We start from the raw sequence: 25,962 nt of genomic DNA, 5'->3' as shown, positions 1-25,962 counted from the left end.
AAAAAAAAGAACTATTTGTACTCATGCTTTCTAAAATCAAGAACACAAGAATCTGAAGAAAAATATAAGCGGTATAAAAACAAATTAGTAGGAATTATAAGAAAACACAAAAAGGAATATTATAGTGGTTTATTAAATAAAAGTAATGGTGATATTAAAGCAACATGGCGAGTAATGAATAATGTTTTGAAGAATCATAAATCAAAGATTGGTATCTCACAACATTTTGTAAAAGATAATGGTGAAATTTATGATGATAATGAAATTGTTAATGGATTTAATCAATATTTTGTGAATGTTGGATCAAATCTTGCAGACAAAAGACCTAAAGTAAATAATATAGTGAACCATCCAATTATTAGTTGTGCAAACAGTATTTATCTTAAGGAAATCGACAAAGAAGAAATAATGAATGTAGTTAATAAATGTACTGATAAGAGATCAAAAGACTGGGTTGATATGGACATGAAGCTGGTGAAGGATATAATGAGTCATATTATTGAGCCTTTTACATATATATGTAATTTATTATTTACAACAGGAACATTTCCAGATAATGTGAAAATAGCCAAAGTAATACCTCTTTTTAAGGAAGGTGATAAAAGTACATTTAACAATTATAGACCAATATCCCTTTTACCACAGTTATCAAAAATTTTAGAAAAACTGTGTGATTAGATTAGACCAATTTATTGATAAACAAAATATTCTGAGTAATAGTCAGTATGGTTTCAGAGCAAAAAACTCTACGTCAATGGCTATCATGGAATTTATGGAACAAATAACTACTGCTATGGATCAAAAACAAAATTGTTTAAGTATTTTTGTTGATTTAAAAAAGGCTTTTGATACGATTGATCATACTATTCTCATTGACAAATTAAGTAAATACGATGTTAGAGGACCAGCATTACAGTGGGTATCTAGTTATTTAAGAAATAGAAAACAATTTGTGCAAATAAATGATGTAAGATCCAACCTCTGTAATATTACATGTGGAGTCCCTCAGGGTTCTGTACTTGGACCAAAACTATTTATTCTGTATGTTAATGAATTGGTAAAAGTGTCAGATCTCCTTAATGTATCCTATTTGCTGATGATACCACTTTTTTTATTTTGGTAAAGCTATGGAACAGATGTTTGAGTTGATGACGGCAGAATTTGTTAAAATACAAGATTGGTTTAAACTAAATAAATTATCATTAAATATAAGTAAAACTAAGTATATGATATTCAGTAAAAAAAAGGAAATTATTGATGTTCCATTTACGATTGATGGTGTTGAGATATGTCATGTAAGTGAAATGAAGTTTTTGGGTGTTGTCATTGATGACAAATTGACGTGGAAACATCACATAAACTCTGTAAGGATAAAGATAGCCAAAACTATTGCAGTATTATACAAAGTCAGGAACTTGTTAAATGATAAGGCCCTGTATATAACACAGTTATTGTCCCACATATAATTTATTGTATTGATGTTTGGGGAAAAGCATGTAAAACATTTACGTAACCTGTTTTCTTGCTGCAGAAAAGAGCAGTAAGAATAATCACTAGAAAACATTACTGTCACCCATCTAGCACATTATTTCATCAACTGAAAATATTGAAGTTCCATGACTTGGTGGATTATAATATTTTACTAGTTATGTATAGAGCTCATATAAATGAACTACCTGTGAATATCCAAATATATTTCATTAAGCGACAAAGCTGTTGTAATCTCAAGGGAAAGGAAATATTTGTTAAACCAAGATATAGAACCAGTTTGAAGGGTCGGTCAACCTCAATCCAGGGAATTAGATTGTGGAATGGTTTGAAAACTGAAGTGAAAAATGCAAAAACAACGATTACTTTTAAGAAAATAATTAAAAATGGACTACTGCAAAAATATATATGAAATACTGTTATGTATGTTGCATTATAGTTCGAAAAGTATTGTGAATTGTTCTTTTTTTCTTTGTTTAGGTACTTACAGATGATTGTTGTTTGATTTGAATTATTGTAAGAGGGGGCAGATAAAATAAGATTTTTTTCTTCCTTCTGCTACCCTTCATTTAATTTATATATTATATAAACTTAGTTTGCATTATTGTTTTTTTTGTGTTGTATTTTAAAATGAATAAATTTAATTTAAAAAAAAAAGTAAACAGCCATCAGTGTGCTAATGATCCATTGTTATGCTGATGGTCCTTCTTGAGCATGTGAGCAGCTGGTTTTGGTTGTTAGCAGCAAAACTGGTTGATCCACTCTGAGAAGGTGCTATTTAAGAGACTGAGCTGAATACAGCACCTCAGACTAAGGAAGACTTTCAGATGAAAGACAAAATGTATCTACATTTTTTTGCTTTGTTTTTTGGTTTTTTTGAATGTCCAGAGGACCAGATTGAACTTTTTTGGATATAGGAAATAGTTATGTCTTACATCTTTGATGGAAGCTGTACAATGATTCCTCAGCTGTCAAAAATGCAACCAGTGTATGAATCTGTTAAGATATTTTCAATCTAGACTGGTTTTATGAGTTTGATCTGCTCAGAGAGGGTTTATAATGAAATTGTGAGCCGGTTCTGACTGGGTTAAACTGGGCCAGCAAACTCTTAAGAGAGTCTCTCTGATAATTCAATATCTGTCAAGAAATAGTTTAATCAGCTTGCCACATCACGTAGGACAGGCTTTAAAGCACCGTCTCATGTTTTCCTTACACGTCAATACACATAAGACCACACTTAGTCCCGCCCCCTCAAACACTGACAGGTTGAGCTCCACCTTCTGTGAAGGGCTGAGTCTAGGGCCCTATAAATTAATGATGACACGAGACATCGGGGCTCTTCTTCCGGGTCTGTGAACGCGTCACAGACTGAATAGAGTCCAGCGCTGTGAATTGTAATATTTTACTGCCTTTTTCTAATATAATTGATAAAACTTAATTGACTTTTCCTTGATTTATTGATTAGTATAGTTGCCACTTCTGAGGAGGGTTCAAGCCGGGGGTAGGATGTGGGCTGGAGGGGGTTTCAGCGGCCCGCAGCCAGATCACGTCTTTAACAGTTGGTGCCGTGACCTGGCCTTCCATTTTAGAGGTGGTAGCTCAATTTTTATTATTATTTAATGGTGACACAGCGGCAGGTGAACAGAGTCAGAGCAGACTGAATGAGCCGGCTATTATCATCTCAAGGTAAGCGGGAAACCTGTTACATCGAATTTCTGCGTGTCCCATAAGGACGGTCAGGCTGCTCTGCCTTCGGTCCGATGTACGCAGTTTAGTGGACTAAAAGGCAGTGGAACGTTACAGTATAATATTGGATTTTTTATTTTATTTATCGGACGTAAATTTTATATACGGGACGTTTTCTTGCTAGGACGCGCGTGGGAACGGACTAGAAACGTTAGCAATTTGCTAAGTGGAAGTGGTCCGACAATGTTATGAACACGCCAAATGCTATTTTATCCCTGAAAATAAGAATCGTCCGGTTGATTTAAAAGCCTGCACATGAACTTTCGTTTGATTTTAGATTAGATTAAACAAACGGCGTGACTGGAGGTTTACAGCCCCGCGTGAAAATTTTATTGTCATTTCTGCTGACCATAAGATCTTTATAGGAAGCGAGCGCAGTCCGAAGATGTTCCGGGTGTAACTGCCCATCGCTGTTTACTAGAAACACGTTAATACATGAACGTCGGGAAAGCGTTAAGAGGTGTGGGTCGTTCTGACAGTTCGAAGAAACTTTACTAAGTTTCGGGTGCCTGTGCAGAGCCTTGCTAACTCTCTGAAAGATGTTGTCGTCCCGGATATCCTGTTTGGTGATAGTCCCCTCTGGGTCTGCATCTACGTATGAACACAGACTGGTCAAAGAGCACAGCAATATACGACATGTTGAATATGGCAGTGCTTATTGAAAAGGGAGGATCTTTTAAAATATACACCTATAATACAAGGTATGCAGTCCAAGGGAGACATGCGTAAGTCCAGGGGAGACATGCAGAAGTCCAGGAGAGATCTGTAGAACATTGTGAATTCATTATTAGTAATAGGGTCAGGTTAGTTATTAGAATAGGCAGTTGAGGGACATTTTAGAAGTTTTGTTTTTAAAGAAAAAGTATAATGCGGTATATATTTAAGTCTCGCTTGAAGACCCACTTCTATTCGCTTGCCTTTAACACGGTGTGATTTGTTTTGGTCCGGTCTGTTCTCTACTCTGTTGGCCATTTTAGTTAGCTTCTGCTGCTATTTGTATCTGTATTTCTATTTTATGTTTTCCTGTCTGCTGTGCATGTTTGGTTCTTTTGTACAGCACTTTGGTTGGCCTTGTTGCTGTTTTAAGTGCTATATAAATAAATTGGTATGGTATGGTATATGTTTATAGCCTCGGAGTGCTGATAAAAATATAGTGTGTATATGTGTGCGTTGTCGTTGTGGTTAAGCTAACACTGACTTCTATAGTCAAAACAAAAGGAAAATCAATGTCTCGTTATCTTGGACCAAGGTTATAAGAAATGGGTGAGCAGCCACCAGATGGCTCTTTAGGAGCCTGTATTGAAGCCTGTATTGAGCCTTTATTGTACTGTATCCTCTGCAGTCTATTATCATCAAACTGACCCGTTTTTCGAACCAGACTAAAGCTGGTCCTCCTTCCAACCGAATTCGGTGTTCAGTGACTCAGAGAGCCGGACGGGACCGTCCCAAAAAAATATATATATATATATATATATTTTGGCCCAGGACCGATCGGCCGCTCCCCCCCACCGATCACTCTAAGCGCACCCTGCCGGCCAGGTGACCCCTCGAGCTGGGGAGTCGACGCACGAAGGTCCGGTGTTTTTTCTCTCTCTCTCTGGACCTTAACGAACTCTTATCTGGACCTTTGTGGTTCTACCTGGTTCCGACAAATATCGCCGGGTGGTATTTCGCTCGTTTTCAGCTGGACTGGCCCTCTTGGTGTCTCCATAGGTGTGGGGGAAGTGTACCTGTGTCCGTCGAATTGGACCAGAACCGAACCGAGGTGGCTGTGGGGGAATTCGTCTTCTACAGAGCTGGTCTCAGCTTCAGTGAGCAGCCCGTTACTTTTTACTGAAGGACGATCCACCTCCGTGGAGTCGTTGTGTTCACCTGGAGGAGACGCTCCGGTGCTTTGAAGCGCCGCCGGACCAGAGCAGAACCGCGCCGCCGGACTTGGCCGCCGGACCGGAGCAGAACCGCGCTGCCAGACTGGGCCGCCGGACCTGAGCAGAACCGGGCCAGGGATATCTTCAGCCTCTTCGTCTCTCGTGCTTGGAGCGCCGGAGCCGAACTGGAGCAGAACCGGTCCGGACCAGTTGCCGACTTCAGCCTCAGCCTCTCCGGTCAGTCTCGCTTTTCACGGGGGGGTGCCCCGTGCTGTCGGGTGCTGAGAAGCGGAGGAGCAGCGTGGAGAAGCAGCGTGGAGGAGTAGCGTGAAGGAGCGGGTCTGCGTGGTCCTCGAGTGAAGTTCGGAGTTTGTATCGGAGTTGCTCAGGCCTCCATCCAAACTCACCTGGATAATAATTAATTTTATTCCGGATCACGCTGTTGGCCCCTGTTGACCTGAAACGAGTTAGGATCATGTTTTTCACTTCAGGAGGATTTTCTGGCAGCTCGCTCTGCTATTTGCTGCAAATTATCTGTTTCTGTTTCAGCCTGTTGATTCTGGACCCAGCTTCTGTTTCTCATGGGAGCATCCATCCGTCTATCCATTCATCCATCCATCCATCTTCACTGGGGGGCCGGAGCCCCCCTCAGCCCAACTCAAACTTCAGTTGGGCCACCTCGTCGGGTTTGTTTGCCCATTTGAACTGTGACGTTTTATGGTCTGAAACTTTTCTGCATCATTCATATTACTGTCACTATTTTCAGTTCTCAGATTATCTGGAGTCACTGAATCTTGTTAATACACCTGAATCTGTCCATCACTGTAACTTTCACTGTTTTTGGGTTCTGAATGATCACGTCTTCATTAATGTTTCTCATGGTTCGATTATGGGGGCTAATTGTCACACTGTTAACTCCTGTAATTACACATCAGTCACAAAAAACTCAAGAAAATGTCTGATAATAATGTTGTTACTGCTCTCAGGGATTCAGCCCAACCCTGGACCCCCCACTAATTATAGCACACCAAATGACTTTAAAAATGCCTCTGGGCTTCATTTTCTGCATGTAAACGCTCGTAGCCTTCTGAAAAAACTTGATGCTGTGAAAATCCTGGTCAGTTCTTCTGGGGCAGATGTTATCTTTATTTCTGAATCCTGGCTCAACAAATCTGTAATGAATAATGACCTGGCAATCAATGGATTTAACATCTACCGCTGTGATCGTCAAAAAAGGGGGGGTGGAGTCATTATTTACATTAGAGATTCTCTGGTTTCAAGTCTTGTGTCTTCCAAAACAATTCCACACCAGTTCGAAGCCTTATCTGTAAACATCACCTTGAATGGAGGCCAGATTTTAACTGTAGTCTGCTGCTATCGACCACCCTCAGCTTCACCTGGGCATTAAATGCCATCAAGGAATTCCTTGCTAATTTAAAATTCACAGCGGTCTTTTTGGCTGGAGATCTCAACATTGATTGGTGTAAGTCGACCCCCCTCTGTGACAAATTCAAGGAATGTTGCTTGTCTTTTAATTTAACCCAACTGATCGACTCCCCCACTAGATTAAATAAAAATTGTCCTGATAAATCCTCCATCTTAGACCTGTTTCTAACTAATACGCCTCACAAATTCCCTGGTACAGGTGTATTTGCTGATCTTTTGAGTGATCATTGTGTGACAGCGGCTTTGAGAGATATTAAACTTCCACCTTCTAAGCCCAGATTAATTCAAAAAAGGGATTTGAAACGTTTTTGTGAACAGTCATTCCTCTGGGATCTGTCTCACTTTGACTGGCATCGTATTCTGTTAACTGATGACGTGAACTCCGCTTGGAACTATTTCCATAATAATTTCATTTATTTCCTGAACAAACATGCTCCTTTTCGTCAGTTCAGAATAAAGGGACGAGACAGCCCCTGGTTTACTCCAGAGCTAGCTGACCTCCTGCACAGGAGAGATCATCTTTGGGCCGCAGCAAGAAAATCTGGCTCAGACACTGATTGGTTGAGTTTTCGACAGATGAGGAATAAATGCACAACTGCTGTTAAAGCAGCAAAACGCAACTATTTCTTATCTCAGACCTCCAAAAATCTAAATGACCCTAACAGATTCTGGAAAACCATCAAATCTCTCTCAGGCAGCCCCCAATCATCTGACCTCCCATCACAACTTCTCGTTAACTCTGTTCCTGTGTCAAATAAGCACGAGATCCTGAACTGTTTCAACAAACATTTTGTTGCTTCTAGTTCTTTATTTGACACAGTTACTAATGGAAGATCAGCCACTTCCCCTAATAACCAAACTTCTACAAATCAAATCCCTCCTACAAGTCAATCCTCAGTTAATCACACCTCTTTTTCTCTATTCTCAGTCAGTGAGGTCAATAAACTGTTAAAAGATCTTGATCCTAAAAAATCTGCAGGTCCAGATGAACTTCCACCTTATTTCTTAAGGCTGGCTGCTCATATCATCACAGTCCCTGTGACCCACATCTTCAATCTCTCCATAAGACAAAACTCCATCCCAGACACTTGGAAAACAGCCTTTGTTCTTCCTTTGCTGAAGGAAGGTGACCCCACCTCACTGAACAACTATCGACAAATCTCTAAACTCTGCATTTTAGCCAAGGTTCTAGAAAAACTGATAAACTCTCAAATCAAAAATTACCTGGACTCATTTAATATCTTACCTCCACATCAATCTGGTTTCAGGAAACAACACAGCACAACCACTGCTTCACTGAAGGTTCTTAATGATGTTGTTGAAGCACTGGATGCTAAGGATTATTGTGCTGCACTTTTCTTAGACCTGTCTAAAGCTTTTGACACTGTGGATCATAACATCTTGTGTCATAAACTCTCAGAAATTGGTTTCTCAGAACACACCATTGGTTGGTTCTCTAACTATCTTTCAGACCGGAGGCAATGTGTTCAACATAATGGTACTTCCTCCAGTTATTTAACATTCAACAATGGTGTACCACAAGGCTCTGTCTTAGGACCCATCCTCTTTACAATCTATATACATAATGTAGGTAAAAGCATCCCTAATGCATCCATACATTTCTATGCCGACGACACAGTTGTTTATTGTCGATTTAAAACTGTTGCTAAGGCTTTCCAGCTTTTGAAATCTGCATTCAACATCATCCAGACTGATTTGTTTCACCTCAAACTTGTCCTAAATGCCGAAAAAACCAAAGGGATGCTTTTTTCAAATAGGAAGTTGGTCCCAGCAGTTCTCCCTCCGATTTTATCCTCAAATGGTGTCCCCATTGAGTTTGTTGATTCCTATAAATATTTGGGTATCTTGGTCGACTCACATCTCTCTTTTAAGCTCCATGTGGAAAACTTGGTAAAGAAACTGAAAGTTAAACTGGGTTTCTTTTTCAGAAACAAATCCTGTCTAACCCTGAATGCTAGAAAACGCCTTGTATCTGTGACTTTCCTTCCCTCAATTGATTACGGTGACATTATTTACATGAATGCTCCTACAAGAACCCTGCAGATGTTGGATGCTGTCTATCATGGTGCACTAAGATTCATAACTGGTTGTGATTATCGTACCCACCACTGCACCCTGTATTCACTGGTTAATTGGACATCATTAACTTCACGCAGACTCTCTCACTGGTACATTTTCATCTTTAAATCACTTCTTGGTCTGTTGCCTTCATACATCTCCTCCTACATGTCTCTGCGTGAGTGCAGCTACGGAGTGCGCTCTCAGGACATTATTACCTGCAGTGTTCCCTCAATGAGGACTGAACTAGGCAAAAGGGCCTTCTCCTATTCCGCTCCTGTTTCCTGGAATATCTTACAAAAAGATTTGAAGCTCTCGAAGCTCTCGACCTTGACCTCTCTAAGTGTCTTTAAGAATCTGTTGGACACCTGGCAGGGTCCAATGCTGACATGTTCCTGTTGTTAGTTTTCTACATTTGTCTTGGAATCTAGCTGTTTTTTGTTTTGTTACCTTTTCCTTTTAGCCATCCTATTTGTTAAAAAAAAACTGTAGTATGCTTTTTTTATAACTGTTTATTGTTGTTGCTGTTGTCCATTGTTGTCATCTTTCTTTGTTGAAATCAGGTCTCTCTTGTAAATGAGTCCTCGAGGCTCAATGGGATTTACCTGTATAAATAAAGGTTGATTGATTGAGACTGGGAAAATAAATCAAGAAATAGTTTAATCAGCTTGCCACATCACGTAGGAAAGGCTTTAAAGCACTGTCTCATGTTTTCCTTACACGTCAGTACACATACGACCACACTTAGTCCCACCCCCTCATACACTGACAGGTTGAGCTCCCCCTTCTGCGAAGGGCGGAGTCAAGGGCCCTATAAATTAATGATGACACGAGACATCGGGGCTCTTCTTCCGGGTCTGTGAATGCGTCACAGACTGAATAGAGTCCAGCGCTGTGAATTGTAATCTTTTACTGCCTTTTTCTAATATAATTGATAAAACTTAATTGACGTTTCCTTGATTTATTGATTAGTATAGTTGTCACTTCCGAGGAGGGTTCAAGCAGGGGGTAGGGCGTGGGCTGGAGGGGGTTTCCGGTTCCGGCGGCCTGCAGCCAGATCACATCTTTAACAAACCAAACTGTCTTGCTATTGCCCAAAGCCGATCTCTCCTGTGTAGGAGATCAGCTAACCCATGAGTAAACCAGGGGCTGTCTTGCCCTTTTATTCTATACTGGTGAAAAGGGGCATGTTTATTTACAAAGTAGATTAAACTATTATATAAATATATTCAGCATCTGTATTTTTTTCTTTTGTCTGTGGACTGTGCGGTAAAGCCCGTCATGTTCTGTTTCCATTATATCTGATATGGATCCATGCAGATCCATCAGAAACCAAATTCATTCATCAGATCCAAAGGACTGATGTCCTTTGGATGAAGTATGAAACCTTTCCAAAAAAAAAAGAAAAAAGAAACTATTCAGATGACTGGACTGAAATTTGTTGGATTTTTTACAAAACTGGGCAGCCACCTTACCGTGGTGGAGGGGTTTGAGTGTCCCAAGGATCCTAGGAGCTATGTTGTCAGGGGCTTTACGCCCCTAGTAGGGTCACCCAAGGCAGACAGGTCCTAGATGAGGGACCAGACAAAATGCAGCCCAAAGACCCATATGATGAGTAAAATAAATGGACATGGTGTTCCCTCGCCCGGACGTGGGTCACCGGGGCCCCACTCTGGAGCCAGGCCTGGAGGTGGGGCACACGGGCGAGCGCCTGGTGGCTGGGCTTTTACCCATGGAACTCGGCCGGGCACAGCCCAAAGAGGAGACGTGGGTCCCCCTTTCCATGGGCTCACCACCTGTGAGCACCTGGCCAAAGGGGTCGGGTGCAATGTGGGATGGGTGGTGGCCGAGGGCGGGGACCCTGGCGGGCTGACCCTCGGCTACAGAAGCTGGCTATCGGGATGTAGAATGTCACCTCACTAGTAGGGAAGGAGCCTGAGCTGGTGTGTGAGGTTGAGAAGTTCTGGCTAGAAATAGTCGGACTCACCTCTACACATGGCTCTGGCTCTGGAACCAGTTTCGTTGAGAGGGGTTGGACACTCTTCCACTCTGGAGTTGCCCCTGGTGAGAGGCGCCAAGCAGGAGCGGGCATACTTATTGCCCCCCAACTTGCTGCCTGTGTGTTTGGGGTTCACCCTGGTGAATGAGAGGGTGGCCTCCCTCCGCCTACGTGTGAGGGATGGGTTCTGACTGTCGTTTGTGCTTACGTACCAAATGTCAGTTCAGATTATCCACCCTTTCTGGAGTCATTGGAGGGGGTTCTGGAAAGTGCACCTCCTAGGGACTCCCTTGTTCTGCTGGGGGACTTCAATGCTCACGTGGGCAATGACAGTGAGACCTGGAGGGGTGTGGTTGGGAGGAACGGCCCCCCTGATCTGAACTCATGTAGTGTTCTGTTTTTGGACTTCTGTGCTCGTCATGGATTGTCAACAACGAACACCATGTTCAAGCATAAGGGTGTCCATATGTGCTCTTGGAACCAGGACATCCTAGGCCGCAGTTCGATGATCAACTTTGTCATCGTCTCACCTGATCTGCAATCACATGTTTTGGGCACTCGGGTGAAGAGATGGGCGGAGCTGTCCACTGATCACTACCTGGTAGTAAGTTGGCTCCGATGGTGGGGGAGGATGCCGGTCAGACCTGGCAGACCCAAACTTCTTGTGAGAGTTTGCTGGGAACATCTGGCAGAGTCTCCTGTGAGACAGAGCTTTAACTTCCATTTCAGGGAGAACTTTGACCGTGTTCCGGGGGAGGTAGGGGACATTGAGTCTGAGTGGGCCATGTTCCTTGCCTTTATTGTTGAGGCAGCTTACCAGAGCTGCGGCTGCAAGGTTGTAAGTGCCTGTCGTGGCGGCAACCCTCGAACCCGGTGGTGGACACCGTTGGTGAGGGATGCTGTCAGGCTGAAGAAGGAGTCCTATCGGGCCTTTTTGGCCTGTGGGACACCGGAAGCAGCTGATGGGTACCAGCAGTCCAAGCAACATGCGGCTCAGGTGGTCGCTGAGGTAAAAACTCGGGCATGGGAAGAGTTGAGAGAGGCCATGGAGAATGACTTCCGTATGGCTTCGAGGCGATTCTGGTCCACCATCCGGCGTCTCAGAGGGTGAAAGTGGGATGCCACCAACACTGTTTATATTGGGTGTGGTACGTTGCTGACCTCAACTCGGGATGTCGTGGGTCAGTGGACAGAATACTTTGAAGACCTCCTCAATCCCACCGGCACACTCCACTTAGGATGTGGAGCCTGGGGACTCTGGGTCAGGCCCTCCAATCTCTGATGCTGAGGTCACCGAGGTGGTTAAAAAACTCCTCGGTGGCAGGGCCCCAGGGGTGGATGAGATTTGCCCGGAGTTCCTTAAGGCTCTGGATGTTGTAAGGTTGTGTCGGCTTATGCAACTCCCCAGTACTGCGTGGACATCGGTGGAAGTTCCCCTGGATTGGCGGACTGGGGTGGTGGTTCCCCTATTCAAAAAGGGGGACTGTAGAGTGTGTTCCAACTGCAGGGGGATCACGCTCTTAAGTCTCCCTAGTAAGGTCTATTCGGGGCTTCTGGAGAGGAGGGTTCGTCGGATAGTCGAACCTCAGATTCAGAAGGAGCAGTGCGGTTTTCGTCCTGGTCGTGGAACACTAGACCAGCTCTATACTCTCAGCAGGGTCCGGGACAGTGCGTGGGAGTTTGCCCAACTGATCTACATGTGCTTTGTGGACTTGGAGAAGGTGTTCGGCCACGTCCCTCGGGGAATCCTGTGGGGGGTACTCTGGGAGTATGGGGTACCGGGCCCTTTGATATGGGCTGTTAGGTCCCTGTATGACCAGTGTCTGAGCCTGGTCCGCATAACGGCAGTAAATTCGGGCTTGATCCCGGTGAGAGTTGGACTCCGCCAAGGTTGCCCTTTGTCACCGATTCTGTTCATAACTTTTATGGACAGAATTTCTAGGCACAGCCAAGGTGTTGAGGGGATCAGTTTTGGTGGCCTTAGGATTGCGTCTCTGCTTTTTGCAGATGATATTGTCCTATTGGCTTCATCAGATCGTGATCTACAGCTTTCGCTAGAGCGGTTTGCAGCCGAGTGTATCGCGGCTGGGATGAGGATCAGTTCCTCCAAATCTGAGGCCATGGTCTTGAGCCGGAACAGGGTAGAGTGCCCTCTCCGGGTCAGGGAGGAGGTCCTGCCCCAAGTGGAGGAGTTCAAGTATACCTCAAGACATACCTCGAGAATGTTTATGGATCTCACCAAAGGACATTGACTGATTACAGTGACCTCGAGAGCATCTATAAGCGTTGTTGACTGCTCTTGTTTCTGATTGCAGAAGGTCTTTGTAAATATGTGCTTGTTTGTGCGAGGTGTTTTTTCAATATTAGGGGTTTTTCTCAGCCAAGAAAAAAGTCTGATAGGATTTTTTTTTGCCTCCAACTCCTACATGTGTCTAGTTAACAACTGTTTTTGTCTGTCCAAACAGGTCTCACTTGTAAATGAGTCTTCGAGGCTCAATGTAATTTATCTGTTTAAATAAAGGTTGAATGAATGAAAAAAGTATCTTGGGGTCTTGTTCACGAATGAGGGAAAAATGGAGCGTGAGATCGATAGGCAGATAGGAGCAGCGTCTGCAGTGAAGCGGGCGCTGTACAGGTCTGTCGTGGTGAAGAGAGAGCTGAGTTAAAAGGCGAAGATCTCAATTTACTGATCGATCTACGTTCCCACCCTCATTTATGGTCATGAGCTTTGGGTTGTGACCAAAAGAACGAGATCTCGGATACAAGCGGCCGCAATGAGTTTTCTCCGCAGGGTGTCTGGGCTCTCCCTTAGAGATAGGGTGAGAAGCTCAATCATCCGGGAGAGACTAAGAGTAGAGCCGCTGCTTCACGTCGAGAGGAGCCAGTTGAGGTGGCTTGGGCATCTGTTTAGGATGCCTCCTGGATGCCTCCCTGGTGAGGTGTTCCGGGCACGTCCCACCGGGAGGAGGCCCAAGGGAAGACCCAGGACACGCTGGAGGGACTATGTTTCTCGGCTGGCCTGGGAACGCCTCGGGATTCCCCCTGGAGGAGCTGGACCAAGTGGCTGGGGAGAGGGAAGTCTGGGCCTCCCTACTTAGGCTACTACCCCCGCGACCCGACCCCGGATAAGTGGAAGAAAATGGATGGATGGATGGATGGATTATTGAGCATGAACTTTGAAAATTATTGATTTTCTTTTTATGTATGTAGAATCTTCTTTATTTACAGTCATGTGTTATACGGCATACCTTTTCTAGCATTTACAGTAAATAATTTAAGTGTTAGCTGTCATAAACATGTAACAAATTATCAGACTAAGCAGAAATTGAAGCCTGAGCTGTTAAAGCATTTCTACACGATGGTCCCAGTAAGAGTTTTCAGGCCTGTCCATCCATGGAAACACAAAGGACTTTACTCTTGTTAAATAGTTAAGCAGATTTATTTTCAGACGTTGACTCACCCTATTCTAGAATTTTTTCAACTTGCTGATGTATGTTCAATTTTTTTAACAAAAATTTAGCTGCAATCAGTTATTTCACCATTTTAAATGTCATGTAACACCATGCTTGTGTGTATGGCAGTAGGCAGAACTTAAGTACTCACAATATTAGACGCAGATACTGGTTTCACAACAAAAAAACTTTTCTACAATTTATAAAAATTAATTTTAGGTGGTGCAGATTTTCTAACATTTAGGGTAATTCTCAAAACTCTCTGGCTCTGTTTCTCTCTGCAGAAAGAAGCTGCCAGCCCACAGTGAGGTACAGGCCTGTAAAGGAAACCATATTCACAAAACACATTAGTGTGGAAAGGGCCTCAGTTTTTCCACTTACCTCAGATACTATGGTGCTTTGGAATGTCTCTTTGCCATATTCCCAGCCCTCCTGACAACTCACAGCAGGGTGTCCATCTTCAGGAGCTGCAGCACTGCTGTGGTTCAAAAAGGCACTGCAGGACAGATCAGGATGGCCATCAAGGCCTGTCAAATGGCTGAAGTTCTTGAAGTCTGGAAGACCCTTTAAGGGAGCCATAGAGCGGCACAAATGGGGAGGAACGGCTCCGGTGAACACAGACACTAGCATGTGGAATGCCAGGAAGATCTGAGGTGCACAGATCCACACATACAAGATCTTCTGAAACTTCCCAAAGCCTCCAATGTCAATGAGGATTTCATCAAAATTCATTTCTTCAGCCACTGAGAATGTGCCTTCTTGAAACTGACCTGGTCCAAATCTAATGGTCCAGGAGCACTTATAAAAACAAAATGTTAAAAGCTGCAGAAGCAGATAAAGGCAGACAACTTGTAGGCAGGCTGTTATGAAAGGCGATAATTTGCCTATGGCAGTCGGATAATTAACAGGCAGGAGAATGTAGTCACACCTGAGTTGTGCTCCACTCTGAGAGCAACCTACTGTTTTTTGCAGGGAAGTGTGTGACTGAGGGTGATATAACATCAGACGTTTGGGGGGGAAGGAGCTTAAAGCATGAGGGGAGGTGCCTACTGCTAGTGGGAGGAGTGGTTGTGTCAAGGCCGAGCTGTTCTTCTATCTTACCACCCTTCCAGAAAAAGTTTTATAAGAATAAATTAGATAACTGGTTTTGACTTTATACAAAGAGTTTGTGGCACTTTAACAGTTGACTCAAATAAACCTTTAATAAAAGAGGTAGAGTTGTAAGGAGGTGCTGAAAAACTACCTGAAGATCTCTAAACATCGTTTACTGCCAGAAGGCAAAAGGGAACAGTAATGTGAGTGTCATTTCACAAAATGTCTCATGAACTATTAGATACATTTTAATGAAAGTTGCAGAAAGTAATCCCTGTATGCAGATCAACTGATTACCTAAACAGAAAAATGTCTACAACTCAGTCAGTTTTACATGTATGTCCCTAATTTTTGGTATTGTAGTAGCTGAGATGGTTTTAAACCAGACAGGGGCAAACCCCAACCCGTGGGCCGTATACGGTCCATTGGACTTTTTAATTGGACAATCGAACTTGTCCAAATTATATTTACAAAACTGCATTTAATAGGAAAAAAAAGCTGATGTAATTTTATCTGTAGTCAGAGAGAGTTTCTTTATTGTCATTCGCACCTCATGTGGTACATGTGGTGGAGCGAAATTATGTACACAAGGTCCCAGTTACATCCAACAATAAAATGTATGAGAAAAACAGTAATAACATCTAAGATATGAACTAAGAAAAACATCAACTAAATATACACTAAGCACTCATAACATAAAAACATTGAACATCGGCACAAACATGAACATGAGTCTGTGTGAGCAGATGAGCACGCATGAACACATTAACATTGAAACAGATCAGCAGCAACATGAAACAGATCAGCAGCAACATGATATGGTTTTTCACAGTGATTATTCTAGTTAGAGATTCATGAGTCTAACAGCCTCAGGGTAGAAGCTGTTCCTCAGTCTAGTGGTTATACACTTAATGCTCCTTAACCTCCTTCCTGAGGGGAGTGGGGCAAAAAGTGTGTGTGCTGGGTGAGTGGGGTCCTTCATGATGCAGGTAGCCCTCTTCCTGCATCTAGAGGTGTAGATGTCTGTGATGGTGGGGAGGCTGACTCCGACAGACTTCTGCACAGCCTTCACCACTCTCTGCAAAGCTTTTCTTTCTGCAGCTGTGCAGCCTCCATGCCACACGTTGATACTGGAGCACAGGATGCTCTCCACTGCACACCTGTAGAAGGAGGTGAGGACTGAGCTTCCCAGACCAGCTCGCCTCAGCCGTCTGAGGAAGTAGAGTCTCTGATGAGCTTTCTTGATCAGGCTGGTGGTGTTGTTGCTCCAGCTGAGTTGTCATTCATGTGTACACCCAAGTACTTGTAGCTGGAGACCACTTCCACCGCAGATCCTCTTATGTTCAGGGGGGTGTAGGTGTATTTGTTAGGCTGCTACCCCCGCGACCTGACCCAGGATAAGCAGAAGAAAATGGATGGATGGAGACTATCTGGAGTCACTGAATCTTGTTAATACACCTGGATCTGCCCATCATTGCAACTTTCATTGTTTTGGGTTCTGAATGATCGCATTTTCATTAATGTTTCAATTATGGGGGCTAATTGTCACACTGTTAAATCCTGTAATTACACATCAATCACGAAAAACTCAAGAGAATGTCTGATAATAATCTAAAAAAGTTAAATCTGGTCCTCTGGACATTCAAAAAAACAAAGCAAATCAACAAAAAAATGTAGAAACATTTCGTCTCTCATCCGAGAGACTTCCTCAGTCTGAGGAGCTGTATTCAGCTCAGTCTCTTAAATAGCACCTTCTCAGAGTGGATCAACCAGTTTTGCCGCTGACAACCAAAACCAGCTGATCACATGATCAAGAAGGACCATCAGCCTAACAATGGATCATTAGCACACTGATGGCTGTTTACTATTCACAGAGGGCTGAGTGATACTAGCAATCACAGCATTGTAAGAGGGGGACAGTTGAACCCGGAGGCCTCCACCCCTGTTTAACGATGGACGATTTCTTTTCACAAAGAAAAGGAGGAACCCAGACCCAGACCAGTGGTCATTCCATATGTTGAGGGAGTATCAGAGAAACTGACGTTTATTTTCTAAACATAATGTCCCAGTGGCTTTTAAACCCCAAAATACATTACGGCAAAGACTGGTTCATCCCAAAAATCCAGTCCCCCAGCACAAACAGAGTAATGTTGTGTATGCTGTTCAGTGTCAGGAGGGTGATCAGTCTTACATCGGGGAAACTAAACAGCCACTGGCCAAAAGGATGGCCCAGCACAGAAGATCAACATCATCAGGCCAGGACTCTGTGGTCTACACTCATCTCCAGGCCAGCGGTCACTCTTTCAGGGATGAAGATGTTCACATCCTGGACAGAGAGGAACGATGGTTTGAGAGAGGAGTAAAGGAGGCCATCTTTGTGAAAAGAAATCGTCCATCGTTAAACAGGGGTGGAGGCCTCCGGGTTCAACTGTCCCCCTCTTACAATGCTGTGATTGCTAGTATCACTCAGCCCTCTGTGAACAGTAAACAGCCATCAGTGTGCTAATGATCCATTGTTAGGCTGATGGTCCTTCTTGAGCATGTGATCAGCTGGTTTTGGTTGTCAGCAGCAAAACTGGTTGATCCACTCTGTGAAGGTGCTATTTAAGAGACTGAGCTGAAAACAGCACCTCAGACTAAGGAAGTCTCTTGGATGAAAGACGAAACGTTTCTAGATTTTTTTGCCTTGGTTTTTTTTTTTTTTTTTTTTGAATGTCCAGAGGAACAGATTGAACTTTTTGGATTTTTCTACCTGGATTATTGAGCATGCATCAGGATAAAAGATTTAATGTTCTTCTGCATATTGCAACCAGAAAAATGTTATCTATTACATGTTTTTGCATTTTCACACCTTCTGCTGACATGAATCAACCTGTTCACACTTTAAGTAGACATACATTACTTTTGCCTGTCACCGAAGGCAAAGCAGCCATTAGGTTTTTGCCCATGTTTGTACAGCTGCTTGTCTATTAGCAAAATGTCTTAAGAACCCTGGAGAGATTTTAATGATACTGAGAAAATGACTGACATATGTACAACTGAACGTTTGAAGCTAACCCCATTAAAAACGGTCACAACAGCTCATCAGTATTAGTCATCACAAAAATGGATTAAACTTACCTTCAGTTACAGTTATGATTACGGTGTATAGATATTGAGTTGATAGAAGCTGAGTTTTTTGTTTTTTACAATGCATACTCTGAGTGACACATAGCAAAGCATCATCTCCTGTCTGATAGTTATCAGTAGTTAGTACCTTATCAGCCATGACTCCGTACACCTCAGATTTCCAGTACAAAACAGACTCCTGTCATCTGCAGAAATATTCAGATGACTCTGCAGTGGTCGGGTGTATCAGAGATGGTCAAGAAGCTGAGTACAGGGAACTGGTGGACCACTTTGTGGCATGGTGTGGAAACAATCATCTCATCTTGAATGTGAACAAAACAAAGGAGATGATTGTAGATTTCAGGAGAAACAGGAACAGGTCCAACCCCATTTCCATCATGGGAGAAGAAGTGGAGGTGGTAGAGAAGTATAAATACCTTGGGGTTCACCTGGACAACAGACTGGACTGGAAATGCAACAGTGAAGCGTCTACAAGAAGGGACAGAGCAGACTGTACTTCTTGAGGAAGCTGAAGTCCTTCAACGTTTGCAGCAAGATGCTGCATATCTTCTATAAGTCTGTTGTAGAGGGTGCTATCTCTTCTGCCATCATCTGCTGGGGTAGCAGCACCAGAGCAAGTGACTTAAAAAAGATCAACAAGCTCATAAAGAAGGCTGGCTCAGTTCTGGGGACTTCTCTAGAACCTTTGGAGATGATTGTACAAAGAAGGATTCTTCATAAAATGAAGAACATTATAGACACCCCTCAGCATCCTCTTCATCAGACTGTCATACAACAACAGTGTCTTCAGTAAGAGGCTTCTTCAGATCCGTTGTAGGACAGACCGCTACGAGAGCTCCTTCCTGCCCACAGCCATCAGCATCTATAACAACTCTTTAATGAAACCAGGATGATGAGTTACAAACACATTTAATTTCCCTCTGGGATTAATAAAGTATTTATGACTTGAATTGAATTGAATTAGGCAGAGCACAGAGAATTCAGAAAGAGAAAAGTGTTCTCCTAGCTACACTTTTGGCTATTCAACCGTGTGCACATAAAAAAAACAAAAAACTTTTTAGTCTTTTTAAACAACTCTTTCTCAATTATATTTTAATTCAATTCAATTCAGTTTATTTATATAACGCCAAATCACAACAAAGTTGTCTCAGGGCACTTTACAGGAACATTCACATAAAAGCCAATTAGTAAAGTTCTCTATCTAAGGAATCCAGCAGACAAGTTGAGTCTTGGCTTCGTTGCAGTCTCCCATCGTGAGCAAGCACAGTGGAGACAGTGGAAAGAAAAACTCTGATTTTAACAGGAAGAAACCTCCATCAGAATCAGGCTCAGGACAAGAGACCATCTGCTTTGACCGGCTGGTTGAGAGAACAGGAAGGAGAGACAAACGAACACAGAATGGTAGGTCCAGATATAGGTCCAGGTATAGGTCCAGGTCCAGCTATAGGTCCAGGTCCAAATATAGGTCCAGGTGTACTTGAAAGACAAAAAACACATGTTAAGGTTAGAAAAAATAGTTACAAATGTTGAGCAGAGTAAATAAAGCAGCAGTAGTGTGAAAAGTGTAGTCAGTTTGTCCTCCAGCAGTCTAAGCTTATAGCAGCATAACTAAGGGACAGTTCAGGAAACCCAAGCCGACCCTAACTATAGGATTTAGCAAAAAGGAAAGTCTTAAGCCTAGTTTTAAAATTGGACAATGTGTCACCCTCACGGACAGAGATTGGAAATTGGTTCCACAAGAGAGGAGCCTGATAACTGAAAGATCTGCCTCCCATTCTGTTTTTGTAAATTCTAGGAACCAAAAGTAAACCTGCAGCCTGTGTGCCTAAGTGCTCTGTTAGAAAATTATGGAACAATAAGATCTTTAATATAAGATGGAGCCAGGTTATTGAGAGATTGTAGGTTAGAAGTAAGATTTTGAATTATATTCTGGACTTGACGGGGAGCCAATGGAGAGAAGCTAAAACTGGAGAGATATGATCTCTCCCACTAACTCCAGTTAAGACTCTGGCAGCAGCATTTTGGATCAACTGAAGACATTTCAAAGAAGTATTTGGACACCCAGATAATAAACCATTGCAATAATCCAGTCTAGACGTGACAAATGCATGGACCAGTTTTTCTGCATCATTTGTAGATGATGGTTCTATTTTTAGTGATATTATGCAGGTGGAAGAAGGAGGTTCTAGTAACGTTTTTAATGTGGGGGATAAAAGACATGTCCTGATAAAAAAAAACACCACAATTTTTTACATTAGAGCTGGAGGGCAGATTAATTAAACCTCATTCTTGTCTGTGTTCAAAAAGAGAAAATTAAGGGTCATCCAGGTTTTTATATATTTAAGACATGCTTGTAGTCTAAGTAGCTGATTGGATTCATTGGGTTTAATGGACAAATATAATTGTGTGTCATCAGCATAACAATGAAATTTTTCCCATGCTGTTTAATAACTTTACCTAATGGAAGCATATATAAAGTAAAAAGTAATGGACCAAGCACTGAGCACTGAGGAACACCATGACTAACTTTGGTGTATGAAGAAGATTTATTATTTACATTTACAAACTATAATCTATCAGATAGATATGATTTAAATCATTTTAGAGCTGTAACTGTAATCCCAATATCATGTTCAAGCCTCTGTATTAAAATATTGTGATCAACTGTATCAAAAGTAGCACTGAGGTCTAACAGGACCAGTAGAGACACAAGTCCATTGTCTGAGGCCATGAGAATATAATTAGTGACTTTCATTAGTGCTGTTTCTGTGCTATGATGAGCTCTAAACTCTGACTGAAACTCTTCAAACAGATTATTTCTTTGTAGATGTTCACACAATTGACCTGCAACTATTTTCTCTAGAATTTTTTAGATGAAAGTTAGATTAGATATAGGTCTATAGTTGTCCAGAATTTCTGAATCAAGATCAGACTTCTTAAGTAAAGGTTTAATTACAGCAACCTTAAAGCTCTGTGGTACATAACCATCCATTAACGACAAATTAAGTAGATCCAAAATGTGGACATTAATTAGTGGAAATACCTCTTTAAACAGTCTGATTGGGATGGGATCTAGCAGGCATGTGGATGGTTTGGATGAGGTTATTATTTTTGACAGTTCAGAGCTCAACAGGACAAAAACTTTCCAAACATAAATCAGGCTCTAGTGAAATTTTAAAGTTGCCTCATTTGACAGGGGACTAGAGATAGTAGAAGGAAGGATGGTTTGAATATTCTCTCTAATTGAAATAATTTTATTCATAAAGAATCTCATGAAGTCATCATTACTTATAGTTATAGGGATACATGGTTCAACAGAAATGGGACTTTTAATTAGTCTAGCAATAGTACTAAACAGAAACCTAGGGTTATTTTTATTCTCCTCTAATAAAGATGAGTAATATAAAATTCTAGCTTTACGGAGATCTTTTTTATATGTTAGCAGACTATCTTTCCAAGTTAAATAAAATTCTTCAACATTAGTAGAGCGCCATTTTCTCTCCTAGTTTCTAGATGCTGCTTTAAAGTACGTAACTCAGAATTGAACCAAGGAGCCAGTTTCCTCTGATTTATTACTTTCTTTTTCAGTGGAGCAATTTTATCAAGTGAAGTTTGCATTGAAGTTGTAAGATGATCAACCAGATGATCTAAGTCTCTGTTCTCCGATGCATTACTCTGCAAGACAGAGGAAACATTGATGGAAGAGATTGTTTAAATTTGGTTACAGCATTTTCTGATAAGCACCTGCTGAGATGAAATTTACTCTGTGACTGTGTAGTCATTTAATGTAAACTCAAAGGTTATTAAAAAATGGTCAGACAGAATAGGATTTTGAGGAACTATTCCCAAGTCCTTAATCTCTATACCATAGGTCAGAACTAAATCAAGAGTGTGATAATAAGAACGAGTAGATGTACGGACGTTTTGTGTAAAACCAAACGAGTCTATTAAATTATTAAAGTCTATGCTTACGCTGTCACTCTCAACATCTACATGAATATTGAAATCGCCCATTATGATGATTTTATCAGTATTTAATAGTAAGTCAGTTAAGAATTCTGATAATTCAGACAAAAACTGAGAGTAAGCGCCTGGTGGACGATATATAACAACTAGTAAAAGTGGCTTTACTGATTTCCATTTTGGATGAGAAAGACTGAGGGACAGCGATTCAAAAGAATCATAACTAATAACTGGTTTGGCATTAATCAATAATCCTGACTGAAAAATAGAAGCTACTCCTCCACCTCGGCCAGTTGTTCTAGGAACATGAACATTTAAATAATTAACAAGAGTGGATTCATTTATACTAACAAAATCCTCCTGTTGTAGCCAAGTTTCTGTCAGACAGAATCAATCAATATGATGATCAGTTATCAGTTCATTAACTAACAGGGATTTAGAGGAAAGAGATCTGATGTTCAATAATCCACATGTAATGATTTGATGATTTTGCTCTGGTAAAGTAACTGTGTTTATTTTAATCAGGTTTTTATGGTTTATATTTTTAGAGCTGATTTTTGGTTAATTTAATTTGAGCCGTGGGCGAGTTGACACTGTTTCAATGGGACTGTGGGTGGGTAACAGAGGAGAAGCAGCAGAGAGGTGGAGGACTACAACTCTGCTTCCTGGACTGGACCCTGGGTTGTCATTAATTTGGGGGATAAACAAAATCAGCCATATTTCTAGAAAGAAGAGCAGTTCCGTCCAAAGTGGGATGGATGCCATCTCTCCGCATCAGACCAGGTTTTCCCCAGAAAGAATTCCAGTTATCTATGTAGCCCACGTCGTTGTCAGAACACCACCTGGACACCCAGCGGTTAAACGACAACATAAGGCTAAACATGTCATCGCTGGTCAGGTTGGGGAGGGGGCCAGAGAAAACTACGGAGTCCGACATGGTTTTAGCAAAGTCACACACCGAAGCAACATTAATTTTAGTGACCTTCGATTGGCGTAACCGAGTGTCATTACCGCCGACGTGAATAACATTCTTACTGTATTTAGCCTTAGCCTTAGTCAGCAGTTTCAGATAAGATTTTATTTCGCCCGCTCTGGCCCCCAGAATGCATTTGACTATGGCCGCTGGAGTCCCTAAAGCCTGACTATGAGCTGACTCTGACTATGGAGCTTCTAATAACCAGGGTCTGCTTCTCAGTGGGTGTGTCACTGAGTGAGGAAAATCGATTAGAAACGTGAACGGGTCTGTGGTAAACTTGGGGATTAGCCTTAGCACTACGCTTGCTCTGGACCGTCACCCAGCCGGCCTGGGGTCCCGGCTGCTCTGGGTCTGCTGGAGGACCGCTAACGGGAGCTAGCCTCTGTGGTTCCGCGCTGTCTAAGGGGACCTGGCTAGCTACTGGTTTTTCTACAGCGCGGATCCGAGCTTCCAGTTCAGACAGCCTCTCCTCCAAAGCTACCATAAGACTACATTTGTTACATGTACAGTGCCTTGCGAAAGTATTCGGCCCCCTTGAACTTTTCAACCTTTTGCCACATTTCAGGCTTCAAACATAAAGATATAAAATTTCAATTTTTTGTTTATAATCATCAACAAGTGGGACACAATCATCAAGTGGAATGAAATTTATTGGATGTGTCAAACTTTTTTAACAAATAAAAAACTGAAAATTGGGGCGTGCAATATTATTCGGCTCCCTTGTGTTAATACTTTGTAGCACCGCCTTTTGCTGCAATTACAGCTGCAAGTCTCTTGGGGTATGTCTTTATCAGTTTTGCACATCGAGAGACTGAAATGAGAGACTGAAATTCTTGTCCATTCTCCCTTGCAAAACAGCTCGAGCTCAGTGAGGTTGGATGGAGAGCGTTTGTGAACAGCAGTCTTCAGCTCTTTCCACAGATTCTCGATTGGATTCAGGTCTGGACTTTGACTTGGCCATTCCAACACCTGGATTTGTTTATTTGTGAACCATTCCATTTTAGATTCGGCTTTATGTTTTGGATCATTGTCTTGTTGCAAGATAAATCTCCGTCCCAGTCTCAGGTCTCTTGCAGACTCAAACAGGTTTTCTTCCAGAATGGTCCTGTATTTGGACCCATCCATCTTCCCATCAATTCTGACCATCTTCCCTGTCCCTGCTGACGAAAAGCAAGCCCAAACCATGATGCTGCCACCACCATGTTTGACAGTGGGGATGGTGTGTTCAGGGTGATGAGCTGTGTTGCTTTTACGCCAAACATATCGTTTTGCATTGTGGCCAAACAGTTGGATTTTGGTTTCATGTGACCAGAGCACCTTCTTCCACATGTTTGGTGTCTCCCAGGTGCTTGTGACAAACTTTAAACAACACTTTTTATGGATATCTTTGAGAAAAGGCTTTCTTCTTGCCACTCTTCCATAAAGGCCAGATTTGTGCAGTGTATGACTGATTGTTGTCCTATGGACAGACTCTCCCACCTCAGCTGCAGATCTCTGCAGTTCATCCAGAGTGATCATGGGCCTCTTGGCTGATTCTCTGATCAGTCTCCTCCTTGTTCGAGATGAAAGCTTAGAGAGACGGCCAGGTCTTGGTAGATTTGCAGTGGTCTGATACTCCTTCCATTTCAGTATGATTGCTTGCACAGTGCTCCTTGGGATGTTTAAAACTTGGGAAATCTTTTTGTATCCAAATCTGGCTTTAAACTTCTGTAGTATGAACATATACTGAGATATATGCATAAATTAAACGGATTCTTTCATTTTTCTGGACTGTATAATAACGTGCATCTGATTTTAGAAATGTAACGTGAGACGTTAATTATCTTTGACTCACCAACGACAGTGGGTCATTTATTAACAGAATCAAAGTTTAACGCATCACACATTTACATTAATTGGCAAAATATGGAAAATAACAACATGGCTAATTTTAGCAAGCTGTACAATTTTGATTGACCACACGGCGGTGGTCGGAAAACTTTACACAGACATTTCTAAAATATCTGGATTAATTTCTACTTGATAGAAGAATTTTAAAGATGGAAAGATGAAGTTTAGAGGGAGAAAAAGATGGGTGAGGGGGGTTTGTTTCCGTCAGCATAAGAACGGCACTCTCCGGGTTTTTCTCAGCTTCTTCCCCCAGTACACTTAGGTGGTATAAATCAACTCTTTTACCTGGAGATGTCTCCACTGGTACGAAAGTCCATTCAACGCACCCTTTCAGCGTCTCCGTAGGAACAGCTGTGAATCGTCCGAAGTAGTGACGGTACTTGTTCGACACAAATTCACCTCACGAGTGGACTTCACATGAGTAGAGTTCGTCAGAGTTCCACGCAGACGTGGAAGATGTTATAATCCCATAAGACTCGGAAGAGCTCTGTAGTGAACTTAATCTGGTGTCACGACTAAGCCTAAGGTCAAAACCCTTGACCTTAAGAACCTTGTGGGACAGAAACTGTCATTTCATTGATTTGAATCCAGAAATACAGGTTCACCCATCCTGAGACTTTCTTTCTTGAAAATTCAAGTGAAAGAACAATCTCTTTTTATTATCATTACTATTTTACAAATGTTGATAATCAAAGTGTCTTAGTTCAAACCATTTTAGATGTTGCAGTGAACTAATCAATTTTATTAACTGTGTAATGATTTTTAATTCTCATGCAAAGTTAGAATTCATGTTGAGGTCTGTTACAGATTTTTATGCATTTTCTGATTTCTGCC

The 25,962-nt window shown here is 42.1% G+C and overlaps 1 protein-coding gene across 1 annotated transcript in view; it reads right to left on the bottom strand.

The window, feature by feature from the left end:
• si:dkey-119m7.4 (uncharacterized protein LOC560629 homolog) overlaps positions 1 to 14,816 on the bottom strand; it is a 288,631-nt gene extending 273,815 nt beyond the window's left edge. Inside the window, exon 1 of the mRNA XM_037686046.1 lies at positions 14,460 to 14,816. Coding sequence (XP_037541974.1) covers positions 14,460 to 14,810 — 351 coding nt within the window. The 5' untranslated portion in view covers positions 14,811 to 14,816. The remainder of the gene's footprint in view (positions 1 to 14,459) is intronic.
• Between the last annotated feature and the right edge of the window lie 11,146 nt (positions 14,817 to 25,962).

This window comes from Nematolebias whitei, chromosome 12 (assembly GCF_014905685.2).
Source record: "Nematolebias whitei isolate Nwh7 chromosome 12, NemWhi1, whole genome shotgun sequence".
NCBI classification, from domain to species: domain Eukaryota; kingdom Metazoa; phylum Chordata; class Actinopteri; order Cyprinodontiformes; family Rivulidae; genus Nematolebias; species Nematolebias whitei.
This window is presented reverse-complemented; position numbering and strand designations above follow the sequence as displayed.